Source organism: Coffea eugenioides, chromosome 6 (genome assembly GCF_003713205.1).
Source record: "Coffea eugenioides isolate CCC68of chromosome 6, Ceug_1.0, whole genome shotgun sequence".
NCBI classification, from domain to species: domain Eukaryota; kingdom Viridiplantae; phylum Streptophyta; class Magnoliopsida; order Gentianales; family Rubiaceae; genus Coffea; species Coffea eugenioides.
The window spans coordinates 15511348-15528618 of NC_040040.1; the positions used below are offsets into that span (position 1 = coordinate 15511348).

Sequence of the window (17271 nt, forward strand, 5' to 3'; positions counted from 1 at the left end):
TTGAACTTGAAATGAGCAAAGAAAAACTCGCCAGCCAACTCTCTTTTTCTAATTTTTATTTTAATAATAAAATTATATATGTGTCTCTAACATTTGTATTATTTATTAAGAAAATGACTATTTTATATATTTTTAAAAAATAATTATTTTTTATTTTTTAAAATTCTACTAGATTCGAATTTGAAATCAAATTCAAATTTAAGTTTTACAATTAAAAATTCTTTGAGTTTAAGTTCGAATTTGAACTTAATAAAATCGAGTCGAGTCGATTATGTCAAAATTCGATTCGATTCGATTCGTTTGCAATTTTAAGTCGGGTAGACTCGTTCGAACTTATGTGACTTAGCTAAAAGACTAACATATCCAGTATTTGCGTTCTCTTCATCTTCCTCGTTATTTTCAGCCTCCACCATTGCACCAAACTCTGTCTCTCCACATTTGTCTCACAACCCACAAGGCTGCAACAACTCGCCTCTCCCACATGCTCAAAACGCTCAACCACTAGCCCTGCATTCCCTAAATCCCAATTTCAACTGCTGCCTTTCCTCAAAACACAGCCGAAACCCACTTTAATTTCTTCTGTCGCCAAGAAAATAAATTAGGAAAACATTGCTTGGCTTGTATTATTATCATTTATCGGAGGAATTATACTTTTGTAATATAAAGAAATATCTATGCTATACACAAAGGTGGAGGGAGATTTTGGTGTAAACAAAATTTTGTCACTTTACCTTTTTCTTAAACGACCTTTACTAACTACCTAATATAATCAAACACCAATTATGGTTATGAACTATTTCTGAATAACTATCTATTTATACACTTTGTTATGGTGAATTTTTTAATATCTATTGTCAAAATATAAAACAAATTCTTCTGGAAATGATATTAATTTGCTCAAAAAAAATTTTAATGGTATTTTCCTATTAGTTGCACACACATTGGCATGTGCCCTAAATACTAGTCTCAATTAAACATGTCAATTTTGAATAGAACAATTCCTACTTTCTTGTAATGCTACGAGGAAACCACCAGCCTTTGGGTTGGTGGCTACCACCAACTCTTGCCTCCCATCAATTGTCACAATATGTGACTTCTTTTAAAAAAAATCAAGATGGGTGTGTAGTGTACCTGTTTGGTCCGATGGTAATTCAGTTCCCATCGGCTCCTTATAGACCTAGTTGGACCTCCCTTTTAGGTTAGAATAGAGTAGGATTATATAGATAAAATGACGGGCCTCCTCTTTAGGTTATGATAGAGTAGAATTATATAGATAAAGTGACGATTGACAAAAAAAAAAAATTAATACTACGAGGACGGCGAAGTGAAACTGATTTGGAGCCAACAGTGTTGAGTCGTTGCACTGTTGAAATACGTGTTCAATTGTTTGCCGTGCTTGAAGTCTTCAAACAGGTTTAAGATAGCATCACAGACAGAGGGGAAGTAGTCTTCATTTATTCCTCTTACCTAATCTTGGACTTTAATTAATCTCAACTACACGAAAAGAAAGAGGTAGTTGGCAATTGGATTCCTATTGTGATTGAATTGAAATGGAATTAATGCAAAATTAGGTAAAAGGAATAAATGAAGGACTACTTCATTTATAGACCTGCGTACTAACTTGTCCATCTGCGTACCTAAGTATTGGGTAAAAGGTGGCCATCTGAGCCCAATCGTGATTCTTGCTTTACAAAGGGCATCCCTGAACATGTGCACTGAACAAGCTTGAATTTGAGTTTTACAGAATCTTCTATCTGAGAGTCTGAGACACCACCACCAACTGATAGTTGTATTGTATATGCCAAAACGCTTTCTTGTTTGTTAAGAGCACTTAAAAGTTGGGTATGCATTTGTTTGTTAAAGTGCCCTATTCACAAATTTTACGTAAAAAATAGTTTATACCCTTTTTCTTAACATGTGTTTAGAAACATGAATTTCAGTTTTGCAAGAATCTATCTGAAACGCACTTATGTGATGGTAGTGTATTTGTCAAAGATCTTTTTTTGTTTGTTGGAGCACCATTTGGTTTGCTAAAGTGCATTTTTCATAAATTGTACATACATAAATTGTATCCTTTTTCTCAAGAGTTTATGAAGAGTTTTTCTCTTCGTCTTTTCTTTTTCTTTTTTCTTTCGCTTTTCTTATTGTCGAATGTTCATGCAACTTTTGTCGATGAAATTGCTTGGATTATTCCTCGTGATGAGCGGCTAAATTTCTTTTTCTAGTCAAGGAACAACGGAAGACTTGGTTAATCTAAACTTGTGAAAATCGAATTGAATATTTTTATTTCTTTTATATACTGATATTCGTATGTTCTCTGATTTAATTTCTTATGGTTATTATTTTATTTGAATATCAAGGGCACCCGATATTTAATTAATCTAATAACCTAAAACTAGTTAGAGCAGTTAAATCCGTAATTATTTAAATTTTTTAAATTAGTGGTGACTGGCATGATTGAATTTGTGTCAGGAAAACATATGAGTTAACTTAAAATAACCCTCATAGCTTGTTATTTGGTTTGAACAGGGTTTCTCTAATTCTTAAGACAATTGAAAAATTGAACTCTGTGATCGTATCTAGAGTTATTTCTTGATTAGGGGAGTAATTAATAGTCATACCTTGATCACCGATACAGTAAGAAGAAGTTGATTGTCATCGTGTGTTTAGTAGTTATAAATTGTTTATCAGCGAATAAATAAGATTTTCATTATTTTGATGATCAATTTAGTGAACCATTTCCAAAGTTAGTCCTTGGTTAGAGCTTGTTTATTATTGATTTAATTTTAATAAAATATCACTTATTTTTTATTTGTTTATTTATTTTTCTTTGAGCTGTTTAGTTATCTTCATTTTTATAAAAATCCCCCCTACTTTGAACTAGAGGAGAAACGAATTTCTCCGGTCTCTGTGGATTTGACCTTATTTACTACTGTATACAAAATTCATAATTTATTTGACCAGGTATTTATTATTGTATAGGCTCGACGCCTGTCAAGCACCAACATGTTTATCATGTTCTTGGCTATCAATTATTTTTTCCAAAAAAAGAAAAATGTTCCAACATAGTGAACACAGTACTTCGGACTGACAAAGGAAATTTCAATGCCAAATCCCAGAAAGAGCAAGTCTTTGAGCATGTTTGAACTGGCATGAAAGTTTAGTTTCACAAGAATCCAACCGCTGAAGAAACACGCCCTCCATCTGATAAGTGTTTTGTTTGCGGATCTTTTTTTTTTTTTGGATAGGCGATTATTTTGAAAAAATAATTTTTTTTTAAAAAAACTATAGTATTTTTCTAATGTGATAATATATATATTTTTAAAAAGTATAGTATTTTATGCTTGTTAAAATTTAAAAAAAGTATAGTATTTTATGTTTGCTTTTTCGTTTTCGGGTTTTCTTTCTTTTTGTCCAAGTGTAGAGTTCTCTAATTTTTAATCACAAACAAATTTTCAGCTACCATCCAGAAAGCAATTTTCCTATAAAGATATACTTGTAAAAATAACCAAACTAACTTTCTGCAAAAGCACATACACTTTTGCATGGCTTGGTTTATGCTCTTCCAATAATTTTTTTTTTCTTGTTTAAATGTAACCAGTTTTTGCAAACAGTTTGATTTTGCACTGATGAAGCAATCTCAACTAGTCAATTCTATATATTAAACCTGGCATAGTTTTGGTTTTTGTCTATTGCATATCACTTTCTTCATAAATACTCTCTTATACAACTTGGTTTATCAATATTGACACCACTAACGAAACTTGGACGGTTGGACCTCCAACCCCAAAAGAAAAGAAAAAAACAAAAATAAAAAACAACATCATCTAACGGTCATGGAGAACCGGATCCGAGGATGTTGCTGGAGAAAAGCCCCAACTTCACTGCTGTTTCCATCTTTGTGATTCGTCTGTTTAATTTTGCTTTACAGGGAGGATTATGCCTTTTGGAGTCCACTTACAAAAAGTGTATCTCGTGATTCTTCTGTTTAATTTTATTTTATATGGAGGATTAAGCTTTTTAGAGTCCATCTACCTAATTTTTTACCAAGGATTATGCTTTCACAGTCCACCGGTAAAGGTGACTGAAAATCTACTAGATATTTAGAGTTCATCTACCTAATTTTATGCGGAGGATTATGCTTTTCGAATCCAGTTACAAGAGTGATTGAAAATCACGATATTTTTTAGTAATAAAAACAAATATGAGAATTCCTGAAAGTAGATCATCTTTTTAATTATTACTATCATTTAAGTTTTTTGTTCTTAAATGTAAAGTTTTGCAATTAAAATTTTTGATTTATAATTTCTTTTATCTTACCGTCCAACTCAACTCTTTCCATTTTGTTTAAGTCGTACGTCGCTTAATAAAACATTTTTATATCCTGATTTGTTGATTGATTCAAGTTTAGCTTGAATCTGCAGCTGACAGGATCTCGGGACATTTTCAACATTTCATCTATGTTGCACACGTGACTCTCCCAAGATATTTTCAACCGCTTGTGCAATAATCTCAGCCGTAAAATTGCCGCAACTCTCCAAATCTACGGCGACGGTTCATTGGACAACGTAGGATCAGCCGACCAATTACATTTGGGAAAGTGCAACTTGTGTTTTTTTTAAAAAAAAAAAAAAAAAATTCTTTTGCTACTGCCACACCCTTGGCTTGCATCTTTTCTTTTTTTTCTTTTTCTAATAATTCTTTCAATAAAGATGTCTATTGTAATTTTTCCTTTTCGCATGCCTACACAAAGAGAATTTTGATGAGGAATTGTCTATTACTTACAAGACAACAGGAAATTCAAATTGCTGTTTTCATTTCTGTCGAACACAGTGAGGCTGTATCCAAATGGGATTGTGAGTTCTTCGAGAGAAATTTTAAAATATTTCTCTAATACAATTTTTAATTATCATTATATCTCACATACTCCCTCCGTCCCAAAATTTGGGACATTTTTCGGGAATAGCACTTTTTATGCACAGTAAAATGGTGGACTGCACTTTTCATATTCTTCCAGTTTTACCCCTTGTCTGACACACGGAAATAGCCAGCTAAAAGCAAAAGGTCACAGGAATGGTGAAAGTGTGCATGTGTTGTGGTGGGCCATATGTAATTGTTTATTATTAATTGATGGAATCTTGTCATTATTACTAAGGGTATAAAAGGAAAGTAGTAGTGAAAGTTGTTTGACTTTTGCCATAAGACTCTTATTTTGGGACAACAAAAAAGTGAAAACATGACATTAACAATGGGACGGAGGGAGTATATCATATTATTATAGTACAATTTTTTACAAAAAAAAAAACTTAAACTCCAATGCAAATGGACTCTTACATTTTCAATCAGCTTATTATTTGTTTAATTATTTGACATATACTGTACTACAAAATGTGTGATAATATTCATAAACAAATCACAAAAATAAGAGAACAGACGAGACTATAAATAAGTTTGGGTGTAGTGGAAGGAGTGGCACACTTGAAGTATCAGGTAACGAAACCAACCTCCTAATTAGTAAGACGTTTCACTTATTATCGATAAATTATATGTTCTAATTAATAAGACATTTCACTTATTATCGACAAATTTATATGTTCGAATCCACAATAAAACAAAAGAAAACAAGACAGCGGAGTGTCAAAAGTACAAATAAGAGCGCAAAAGTGACTTGACACCCCACAAACAATGCACTAAAAATGTTGGAAGGCGGGAAGGGTCCAAAATTACGTGCAGGCGTGTGGGTCCGAGAGAGAGAGGGAGAGATGCGGCCCACGCAAATTGTAAGGTATTCATTTCGAGAGGAGGGAAACGTAAAAGCTTAAAATCCGAGCGTTCCCTTTCCCACTTCCTATATAAACCAAAGAGGGCCGACTCCCCCAGCGGCCACCGAAAACTAAGGAGAGAGACAGAGAGGAGAGGAGAAGGCGAAAAGTAGCAGTAGAAAGAGAAAAGGGCGACTTCTTCGTGCTCTCTCAAGTGGAGGAGAGAAAGAGCTTCCCCGGAGGGAAAAAAATATAATATATATCCTCCTCCATTTTCATCAGGTATTGATCCTAATAACCTGCTGCTGCGTTTTCTCTTTTGCTTTGCAAAAAATTCTTCATTTGGATCAAAAGAGCATATATAGAGGTTGAGTTTAGATCTTTGACTGGAAGGCTGATTCATTGATAAATTTTATTTATTTTTTATTGATCATTCCATCCTTGAATAAATTCTCAAAAGCAGCTAGAAGTTATGAGTAATTTTTGCATGTATGGATCGAATGTTCTTCATTTGGATGGTGTGCTGTAGAGCTCTGATTTCTTTCTTTCTTTCTTTTGATTCGATTTTGAAACCTGAAAGAAGAGCTTAAAAGGGCAAAAAAAAAAGGAAAATTTTTTTTCCCTTGATGAATGTGCTTTTCCTTTTCAAATTTTGTTAATTGGATTATGTAATGCATTCGCCAGAGGAATCTGATTTGTTACGTTTTTTTTTTTTCAAATACTACGTGCATATGAAATGGATCCAGATTTACCAAACCCCATGTCTGATTCCCTCGACATTTCTGTCCAACTAATACTAAAATTTTGTAGTTCCAAAATTGGAAGAACTGCCCATTACCACTCATATGTTGTTGCTCCTCCATATTCAAGAACAAACTTCTGCATACAAACGAATGCAGAAGGAATTTCAACTTCTCAGTCATGGTGTTTATTATAGACCAAATTTTGGTAATAGGTCCTAGGATCAAAGAGAGAGACTCACCAATCCATACTTCCTTTCTCAAGTTTTGAAGCCTTGCAACTTCTCATTTCTTGAAGCTTTGGATGTATAATTATCAACTTCAATGTAAATTTGAAATTCAAATTTAGACATTCATTGCATCTAGACTTTTTTTTTTTTTTTTGTAACAAAAGGGACTATATATTAAAACAAACTTAAGTTATAGGTACAAAACGAGGCATCTAGACTTTTTAATGTATACATGTTAATATACGAAATGCTATTCCTAATTTTATTACTGGCATCAAAATGAAATTAACGTGTTGTTGGAAAAGGTTGATGCTTAACACAAGCGTTACAAGTACATTGAACTACATGTCTCATGGGCTGCCAATTTTTTTTTATTGACCTTTGACCAAAAGAATAAAAAATTGGGCTACCAACTACTGAGTTTTTGATTTGTCACATGGGATGTGGGTCGGATGGTAACATGTTGATTAACCTTTTCTGTATACATCTCCCACTCGTTAACGCTTTACAAATTACAACTTTGGTTTTGTGTCTTTTTCCTATACGGAATTACTGGACTTCCTTAGATGGATGCCTTTCCTCAATTTGGTAAAGAGTTGAGTGGTTAGTGAATTTAACATGTGGAAGCTGTGGGGTCGTATTCTTAGTTGTTTAATCTTGGACAATTACTCCTCCTTGCAATGCTTAATGATTACAATGGAACTCTTCATTAAGCTCATAGATTTAAATTTCAGAGATTAAGGGTTATTAAAAGAGAATGCAGATATTATGAATACTTTGGGGAAAATTTTCCATTATTTTCAAGAACTTGTGGAAAAAATGTTAATTGTATTTTTGTAGAGAATCATAGGCCAATGATGTGATGTTTTAATGAGTGGCCAATGACTTATAGCTGTATTCAGCAGACGGCAGCCGGCAGGCGGACTGATGGCTACTTGCATTGAATATTACTACTAAAGACTTTTCTTTCTTGATGAAGTAAATTTCAGATTGCCATACATTAGAAAATTTATTACTAGATTTATACTTTTCTATCATATCCAGTGTTCTTTTTTTTTTTTGGGAGGGTACCATACCCGGTGTTCAATAGTCTGAGCCAAATCATCTTTTGACTTGGGTCAAGTACTAATTCTTAAAAAAAAGGAATACATCTCATTTTCATGACGAGGCACTTGTTGAGATATTTTCTTGTCTTATCAAATTAATTAGATGCAAATTGTATCTTTTTGGGTTGGCAAATATAAAAATTCGGCTCAAGTTGCATATGCTGTGATGTAAAGAAAATCATTTGGTGGGGGCCCACCAAATGTGTAGCAATAGTCGGATATGCTTTTTCCTTATTCGGTACCTTTGCAATTTATGTAGCATAATTATTTTTTTTGGGGTGATAAAAAGCTCTATTCTTGCAATTCCCCAAGAACAAAAAAGAACCCAAAAGGAAAATATTAAGCCCTCCATTATCATAAGGATCTTGTACTAATGCAAAGGTATTATGTATTAAAATCCTATTGTAAACTGATGTCTATGCGGAGCATCCTAAGTGTATTCCGATAGGAAAGGCTAATGTCGCCATCTAATCCAAGTACATAAAGGACATTGATCCTGCTATTTAGCTGAGCCAAGAAAATAGATATTCATGGGTTCTCGCCTTGCGGGTGCTTGTATATTGAATTAGTTGTCTACAGAGCAGATGTCTGTATCTTTGGTTAAATTACAATTGGTGGAGATTGGTCTGTCAAATTCTGTTGACTTTGTACAATTTGAATATTGAGTGGCTTTGTATTTGACGAAGTTGTCCGTCCCTGAAAATTAATATGCTGTGAAAGCAATGGTTGCCTGCATTATAGCTCGTCAGATTTCTTTTAATCAAACTTTTCAACCTAATAATTGCTTAGATTGTGCAGATCATTGACCAACTTTTGTGTTCTTTTTCTGCGTGCTTGAATATTTTGAATTAGTCGTCTATAGAGCGAAAGAAGATTTAGTTGATTAAATACCATTGGAGTCTGTCAACTTGTTGCATCATTAGACCACAATGAAGTTGCTATGGCTTTACTATTCAGCCGCTTTATATTTGCTGAAGTTTTCCTTGGTCTGAAATTTCCATTGACAGCAAGCAATCTAGTTTTAATTCTATTATGATTCGTTACTGTTTACCTGCATTATAACTCATTGATTTGTTAGCTACCAAACTTTTCATTCTATTTTAATACTGTCCAATCTAATGGTTTCTTACATTGTGCAGATCATTCAACAATGGGTGCTGGAGGCAGAATGAATGTTTCCACTGAGGCCAAGAGGTCGAAATCCGATGTCCTCAAAAGAGTTCCCTATTCAAAGCCTCCATTTACCGTGGGAGATGTTAAGAAAGCCATCCCTCCCCATTGTTTCAAGCGGTCTGTTATTCGCTCTTTCTCTTATGTATTCTATGATCTCGCAATTGCCTCTCTTTTCTACTACGTTGCAACGACATATATTCCCCTCCTCCCTCAGCCTCTCTCCTTTTTAGCCTGGCCGCTATATTGGATATGCCAAGGCTGTGTGCTAACTGGTGTTTGGGTCATAGCCCACGAATGCGGCCACCACGCCTTCAGTGACTATCAATGGCTTGATGACACTGTTGGCCTAATCCTCCATTCTGCTCTCCTTGTCCCATATTTCTCTTGGAAATACAGTCATCGCCGCCACCATTCAAACACTGGTTCCCTAGAGCGTGATGAAGTATTTGTACCTAAAGCTAAGTCCAACCTTAGATGGTCTGCCAAGTTTCTCAACAATCCATTAGGCAGAGTTTTGATCCTTGCTGTTCAGCTTACTCTGGGCTGGCCTTTGTACTTGATGTTCAATGTCTCCGGAAGACCTTATGATCGGTTTGCTTGCCATTATGACCCCTATGGCCCTATCTACAATGACCGCGAGCGCCTTCAAATTTACCTCTCTGACGTTGGTGTACTATCTGTCTTTTATGGGCTGTACCGTCTTGTGGCAGCAAAAGGGCTTGCCTGGGTTGTCTGTGTTTATGGATGTCCATTGCTCATCGTGAATGGGTTTCTGGTATTGATCACATATTTGCAGCACACCCACCCTTCGTTGCCTCATTACGATTCCTCAGAGTGGGATTGGCTGAGGGGAGCTTTGGCCACAGTTGACAGAGATTATGGAATTCTGAACAAGGTATTCCATAACATCACAGATACTCATGTAGCACACCATTTATTCTCAACCATGCCTCACTATCATGCAATGGAGGCTACAAAGGCAATTAAGCCTATCCTCGGAGATTATTACCAATTTGATGGGACGCCAATTTTCAAAGCAATGTGGAGAGAAGCAAAGGAGTGTATTTATGTTGAGCAAGATGATGCTGACCAGAACAAAGGTGTCTTCTGGTACAACAACAAGCTTTGAGTTTTGATGGCAAGTTTCAATCTTTAGTGGAAGATTTTACTCTCTTCCCTGTTAGTGTAGGTTGTCTTTTTCCTCCTATTTGTACCGAACCTTTTTCTTAAATTAGTTTAAGATTTTAGTTAATTAATTACTCTATTAATCATGGGAAGGTGCAATGAGTGCAGCAAGATAATGGACTCAGAAGCAAATGTACTGAGCCTTTGCTTGATTTGGACTGCGAAACAATTTTTTTGACAATGGCAGTACGTTTATCTAAATCCAGCTAAAGTTTCAGATGCCCTTTTTCTTTTTGGCATAGAAGACTGTAGCTAAAGTCGGTAAGAGATTTAAGCATACTTAAGCAAGATATATGCTAAAGGTTTAGTAAGAACTTAACTAACGTATTAACTTAGTAACTATTTGAACATCCTCCGATTGAGCTTAATAGTGTTCCAGATACAGTTGGATCATGTCGCATCCTAATTCCCAACTCTACTAGAATCAGTTAATCGATGAGATCCATCTTCAGAAGTTTAGTTAAGGTACTCAAAAATCCTCAATTGCTTCTGATTTTAACTCTACTCAGACTGAATCCTCAGACTTGATTAGCTTCCTAGCCGTTCCATTTCTTTCGCTCATAATTTTAACTGCTTGAGTTATATAGGGTCCTCTAGTCTTCCTCAGCGCTTACTACTTGTAATGAAAAAGAAGAAACAATAGCAGCTGACATAATCTCCCCTTTTGTTGCTCAATGAAGGAATATTGTGAAAGAAGGCAAACAGCCATGAGCAAGAGTCAAGTTGGTTCAAGTTGGTCTGCAAAAGGATGCTCGAATAAAACTCGAGGGGAATTTAGACTGAGTAATGAAATTAATAAAATGATAAGTGTGGATGTTCATTTATCTTTTCAAAGATACATTGAATCATTCATCCCTTATAAGATTCATTGGTGTGTTTATATGTCTTCTCGTAATTTGTTAGTTCATAATAGAACTACTAAATTCATACTAATCCTCTTCCCTCTATTTTTCTTTACTTAATTTATTAATTTATATTTGGAAAATTTGTCAAATTGGTCCCTAACATTTATCAAAAATACTTTTTTAGTCCCTAACATATAAAATCAGTCAAAATTATCCCTCACATTTAAATTGTGATCCAATTTGGTCATAATGCTCGTTTTTGCTCATTTCTCCCGCTAAAAATAGCACGCCTCTCTCACGTGATCATATTTTTAGGGGTAAAATCGAAAAACACATTTCATTACCGGTTGAAAGTAAAAGGATAAGGGACCACTTGACTTTGTCAGCAGGCAAAGCATCTCCAGCTGCAACACCACCTTCCCAGACACCCACCACCACCTCCTCCTCCTCCTCTTTCACTAGTTGTTGTTGTTGTTGTTGTTCCAGTTCAGCAGCAGCAGAAAATGGAGGAGGAAGAGGAGGAGGAGTAGCAGCAGCAGCCTGTGATCCTGTTAACCTAGCCAGTACGACAAAAGACATCCCTCCAAGGACATTGCTTAAGCACCTCAAAACGACGACGGAGCTTTTGAAGAGAAAAGAGGGAAGGCCCTTGGCAAGCAGAAACTCGATGCCGTTGAGGGCTTGGTATCTGAAGTTGCTGCTGACGCCCATGTGGACAGCCCAGGTGAGAGCGTTCAAAGGCATCGGAGGAGGCTTGTTGGGGGTCTAGAAATTGGGATCCATCTTCTTCCTCATCTTGATCAGGGCATTGGAGATGGCAGTTCCCACGAGTCCGGCAGCGATGCCTACGGCTGCAAAGAGGGTGCTTTTGTACACAAAAGTCCCCATCCGACTGAATACACCGTAAGCCCTCGGCTCGAACATGTGGCTGGGAGGACAAGCAACGAAGATGGAGGGGAGGCGGCCAGAAGAAGAAGCGCCCCAACCTCGGCGGTGTGTGCCAGGAGATACATGAGCAGAAAATTGAGAATAGAGCCGACGACGAGGGTGGAGAAAACGAAATCCAGTTCATTAAGGCCGAAATTAGGACGAGATGCCATGTCCCCAAACACGCAGGCCGTCACACTCTACAGCTTTGTCTTTGTCATTATCATCACTAACATTTCCAAGTTATACTTGTTAATTAAGGGATGCAATTTAGGATTTTTGAAACTGTAATTTGAGGGGGAAAGGTGAAAAGGAGTGGTGGTCCCCTATCCTTTTACTTTCAATTCTGGAAATGTGTTTTCCGGTTTTGCCCTAAAAATATGGTCACGTGAGAGAGGCGTGCTATTTTAGCCGGAGAAATGAGCAAAAACGAGCATTAGGACCAAATTGGATCACAATTTAAATGTGAGGGATAATTTTGGCTGATTTTATATGTTAAGGACTAAAAAAGTGTTTTTGGTAAATATTGGAGACCAATTTGGTAAATTTCCCTTTATATTTTATTAGTTTCACGATAGAATGCGGTATGTTGTCCCCGGTCGAAATTTCCACCTTCTTGGCTTACATGGGCTTGGACTTAGTTTGCTGATGGGTAGGCTTCGCGTTAGCTAATCGGTGTGTTTAGGCCCAAGATTTGAGCATTTTTTCTTTTCTATTTTTGACAAATAAGTCGAACTGAGGTGCAAGCCTAAATTCCTTTACAATTCCATTCTAGGCAAGGCTTGGAATTTGGTGCTCTAATTTAGCATCCAATGATATGTTTTCATAAGTATCAAATTTAAGTCGTTCGAGAATATACATGAATGCTACCCAACCTTATTTCTATCAAAACTACAGAGCAAAAAGGATAGTTATTACTTTTCAATAGTAAAACCTGATGGATTGTCAATTTGAGTTCGTCTTGTGCATGAATTGCCTTGTAAGTTCTGAATGTGAAAAAGGATTTTCCGAGATTTTATATTGCAAAATGCTAGTAAATTAGAGTATTTCTCTTAATCCGTTAGCATTGTTATTTTTAGGAAATTTTGCAGAAAAATATACTGCAACAATTTGATATATATGAGGTAAAAAGGTGATTGGAAAATGTGTTTACAGAAAATGGAATTTTTTTTTTTTTTTTTTTTGCAAAAAACCACAATCCAAACAATGCTGATATTAAGTGTAATGCTTACTTGTTTAGATAGACAGATGATTAATGTAGCACTTAATTAGCAAATGACACAAATTGAATGTGGATAACCTAGCCGAGCACATTACTCTTAGGCCTCAGCCTCAGAAGTGCCTAGTCAATGTCTCAAATCTCACTGTATATCATTGCTTTCAGTAAATCCAGCCATGCAACATGCAAGCACAGGAAGCTTAGGGGCACACACATACAAATAAAATGCGAGGACCAGCCTATAATGAGATATAATTGTATTTTCTGCTTTATCTTCTTTCTTTGTTCTTTTTTTCTAAGTGGTACACCTATATCTCAACAATATTCAGAAGGCCAGTCCAAAATCCAGAAATGAAAATGACAAGTACGAGAGCTGCACTTGAATATTAATCCAAGAGGCATATATATATATATATATATATATATAAAATTTGTGAGTGAGACACACTCTATGTGTTTATATGATATGTATCAATCAATCACCTAAGAGGATTGGTTATATGTTATTCGTGCACCCCAGCCGCCCGTCCTGAGGTCAAGGTTGGTCAACTCTAAGTTTATTTTTTTAAAATTTTTTATGGTTTGGGGCATTTTGATCAATTGGATTTAAATACACTAAAATTTAAGAATTAAGTTTTCATACACTGTCAATGTAAAGTTTATTTTACACTAATAATCGTGGATGTGTGTCATATATGCTAAAATTGAATTTCAAATTTGAAATTAAATTATGTGACATACAGTCAATACCGATCATGTACACACTAATAGCGTATAAAAAAAATTACCCAAAAATTAATATGCCATAAACAAGGAGCTAAACGCGTATTGAATAAAAATGACACCTATGGACATATTGTTCTAACCAATCAACAGCAAAGCTTCTAAAAAAATGGCATTGAATCGTTCAAAAATCGGTATTTTGTCAGAGACTAACTATCAATTTGGACATGACAAAGCAAGAACCAAACATTGTATTTTCTGTGTGTGTTTTACTCTTGAGAGAAGAGGGGTTGAGAGGAAGAAGCTTGTGATTGTGATAATCGGAAGCATGTTTTTATATGATGAACTAAAAAAAATTCTTAACCACATCATTGTATCATACCAAAGTATTCCATGAACAAAAGATTTTTTGTTAACTCGTTCATTTTCCAAGCAATGGTATAATTTTGTATCAAGCTAATGGTATGGACCTCTAATGCTACGTACCATGACTCAAACTCTATTTTAGTTTTTTTTTTTCAAAATTTTATAGCATGTTAAATCCAATTATCCAATTAATACGTTAAATCATACCTCAAATAGTGTATTTTTTTTCCTCAGAAAAACCTCTTTTTTTTTTAATGATCAGAAAGATTTGATAGAGATTAGTGTGTTGACCAATGTGGATTTCTTTAATTTTTTTTTTAAAAAGGGAAGACCGGAGAAAGTTGGCTTGAAACTTAATAATATATTTTTTTCCCCTAGTGGTGGATTTTTTTTTGGTTTGTATTTTGGCAGTTTCCCTTGTGGCAAACTTTAGAAGATTGGCTGGATGGTTAATTGGAACCTGCTAAGGCTAACCTAATCCCAGCATACGCAAACGTACCAGCTTGCCACGTGGCAGCAGAGTTGCTCGTGGGGAAGTGAGGTGGGCCGGCTGGACCAGCCGGCACACGAGTCCGGTGTGGATTGCTTTTCGGACGCATGACGTCAGAGTGAGATTTTGTTGGGCCTGGGCTGGCTACGAGGGACTGATTGGCGATTCATCGGAGCTCAACGGAACTGAAAATCATGATGATACGCACTCTGACATGAGCACGTGCAAATCTAACGGCTTATAAGCAATCATTCTTGCACGGACAAAGCCACTCTCTAATCATCTTTCACTTTTTTTCACTTTTTTACGTACCCCTGCATGTGCGTGAGTGCGTGAACAATACAATACTATACAGCCTCAAGTGGAGTAGCCTCTTCAACGATTTCTTTGTTCCCACTGTATAGAATGTAAAATAGATTAGATTATACGAATATTATCGTTATTATTAAAAAAAAATTGAGACCATTGATAAAATCGGGTCATTTCCTTGATTAAATTTCATGTTTTATGTTTTGATATCCTCAAACCCCTAGTCTGCATTTTCGATTCAGGATTTTCTGAAATATTTATGGAGATATGGGTCCATCCTCATCTCCCTTGTCCTAATATAGGGCTAGTTGTAAAACGTTGCATTAGAAAAAAGTATTGGCCTAAAAAAGGCAATTTGTAAGAATTTAAACAATTGGTGTTCTTAGAAGCATGTTTTGATTTGTGAAGATAACTAGAGTTGAATTCATCCAAAATTTTTCTGAACCAAAAACAAATAAAAAACAACACTACATAGCACACGATACTTAAGCCGGCAAAATCCGCCTATACCTGCATTTATGCTCGCCATATACTTCATGCTTTCCATTTTCCCATAAGCTTGGAAGTGTGGGGGGGGGGGGGGAGGGGGAGGGAGGGTTCCGGCCTATTCCTCCGGGGGAGTTTCCTCTAGAAATGATGGTGCTCAGTCAACAATTATAGCTTAGATTAAGGGTCTAATGTTGAATGGCGAACTTTTCACCCAACATACCAAGCAATATTGACAGACAAAGATGACTTTGCGTCCATATCTGGCAACACATAATGCGAACTAAAAGTAAATAATGTGACAGGAATATACTACCTGGTGTAGACATATGTGTATAAAAGTTTCACAAGAAAGTACAATAAGCGCAAGAAATTGCATGCGTTAACAACATTTTATGCCTGGTGATTGAACAAGTGTCAAATCTTTCAAGGTGAAGAAGTAATTAAAAACCACTCTTCTTTATAGAAAGTTATTTACTATCGTTAAATTTGAACCACATGATCGATTAAGCAATTGCAAAAAACTCTTACAACTATCAAAGCTATTAAAAACCCCCAATTATCTTGTGCCAAATTTCACTAGCCAGCATTCGTACGATCTTTTTCTTTTCTGTTTGAAAGGGATTAGGTAGGAGAGAGCTGACAACTTGTAATCATCTTTCTGGTACCAGAGAGACATAATTAACTTTCCTTTTAAGTTTCTTCCTAACGTCAATACGGAAAGAGCCCATCTTTATTATCTATCTATTTACTCTTGAATTGAGCTATCATATCATCAAACTTATGCAATTAGTTCTCGTCTTGAAAATGTCGACATGTTACTTGTAACCAGCAAGATGTAGTGTATGAATTTGTGTTTGATATTTGGATGAGAGTAGGAATATTTAGCGAAGGCGATGCTCAGTAAAATAAAAATCCAAATTCTAGCACTCTCATGCAATGAAACATGCTCCCTAAGCAACATACATAGGCTTATTTATTTACAGCTGAGAACGAGAGTGCTTGTCCTATTTGCTCCTTGAATTGGAAGCATTTGCACGTCCTGCCGAAAATTTTCTCAAGGATGGAAGCGGGTCTCATTTGTGTTCTTGGGTGAATATTGCGATGTTTCGGATAAGTTAATGTATAATTGATGAACCAATTATAGGGTGTTAGACTTTCCTCCAGGGTCCACTACCTGCATTTTTTATGCAGCTGTTAATTAATTCATAGTAGATTTGATTAATTAGTGCACCCAAGTCACTTTTTAATGTTAACTCACTTTTTAGTGCAACAGGATTAATACCAAAAAAAAAAAAAAATGGTAAGTTTGTTTGGACTGGTCTGAACTTAAAAGCCTATTTGTGTAGTTCACATTTTTAAGTTTAGTTACTCATCTTTCAGTCTGACGACAAGTTGTAAATCATGTTCATGAAACCTGCAGATACTCAAGAAATCAAACATGTCCCATTTCCCAATTAATGCAAGTGAGTGATTGGAAAAGATAATTATCTAAAAATCGGGGCAATGGATCTGCTGAAAGGTGAAACATTAGGGACAAGAGAAATTAGACAAGTCTACGAGAAAGTGCACTGAGACTAGCTCCAAAACCTTTTTGAACCCAGATGTGAAACTGTGCACATAATTCTAGTGAAGAATAGTTGTTGCCAAGAAAAGTTTCTTTAGTTTCAGATAAATAAAAGCAAGCAGTAGCAAACAGAAATGCGGAAT

At 35.7% G+C, this 17271-nt stretch overlaps 1 protein-coding gene and 1 pseudogene across 1 annotated transcript; one reads left to right on the forward strand and one right to left on the reverse strand.

The window, feature by feature from the left end:
* The first annotated feature begins 5886 nt into the window (after nucleotides 1-5886).
* LOC113775353 (delta(12)-fatty-acid desaturase FAD2) lies at nucleotides 5887-10348 on the forward strand. The gene is made up of 2 exons (XM_027320192.1): nucleotides 5887-6044; nucleotides 8978-10348. Exon 2 carries the CDS (start codon nucleotides 8989-8991, stop codon nucleotides 10138-10140), a length of 1152 nt encoding a protein of 383 aa, XP_027175993.1. The 5' UTR covers nucleotides 5887-6044; nucleotides 8978-8988; the 3' UTR covers nucleotides 10141-10348.
* A 40-nt stretch (nucleotides 10349-10388) lies between these two features.
* On the reverse strand, nucleotides 10389-15822 carry LOC113773671 (annotated as a pseudogene).
* Nucleotides 15823-17271: the final 1449 nt, after the last annotated feature.

Coding starts and splice junctions, on each gene's coding strand:
- LOC113775353 (XM_027320192.1), top strand. CDS start 8,989: ATGGGTGCTGGAGGCAGAATGAATGTTTCCACTGAGGCCAAGAGGTCG.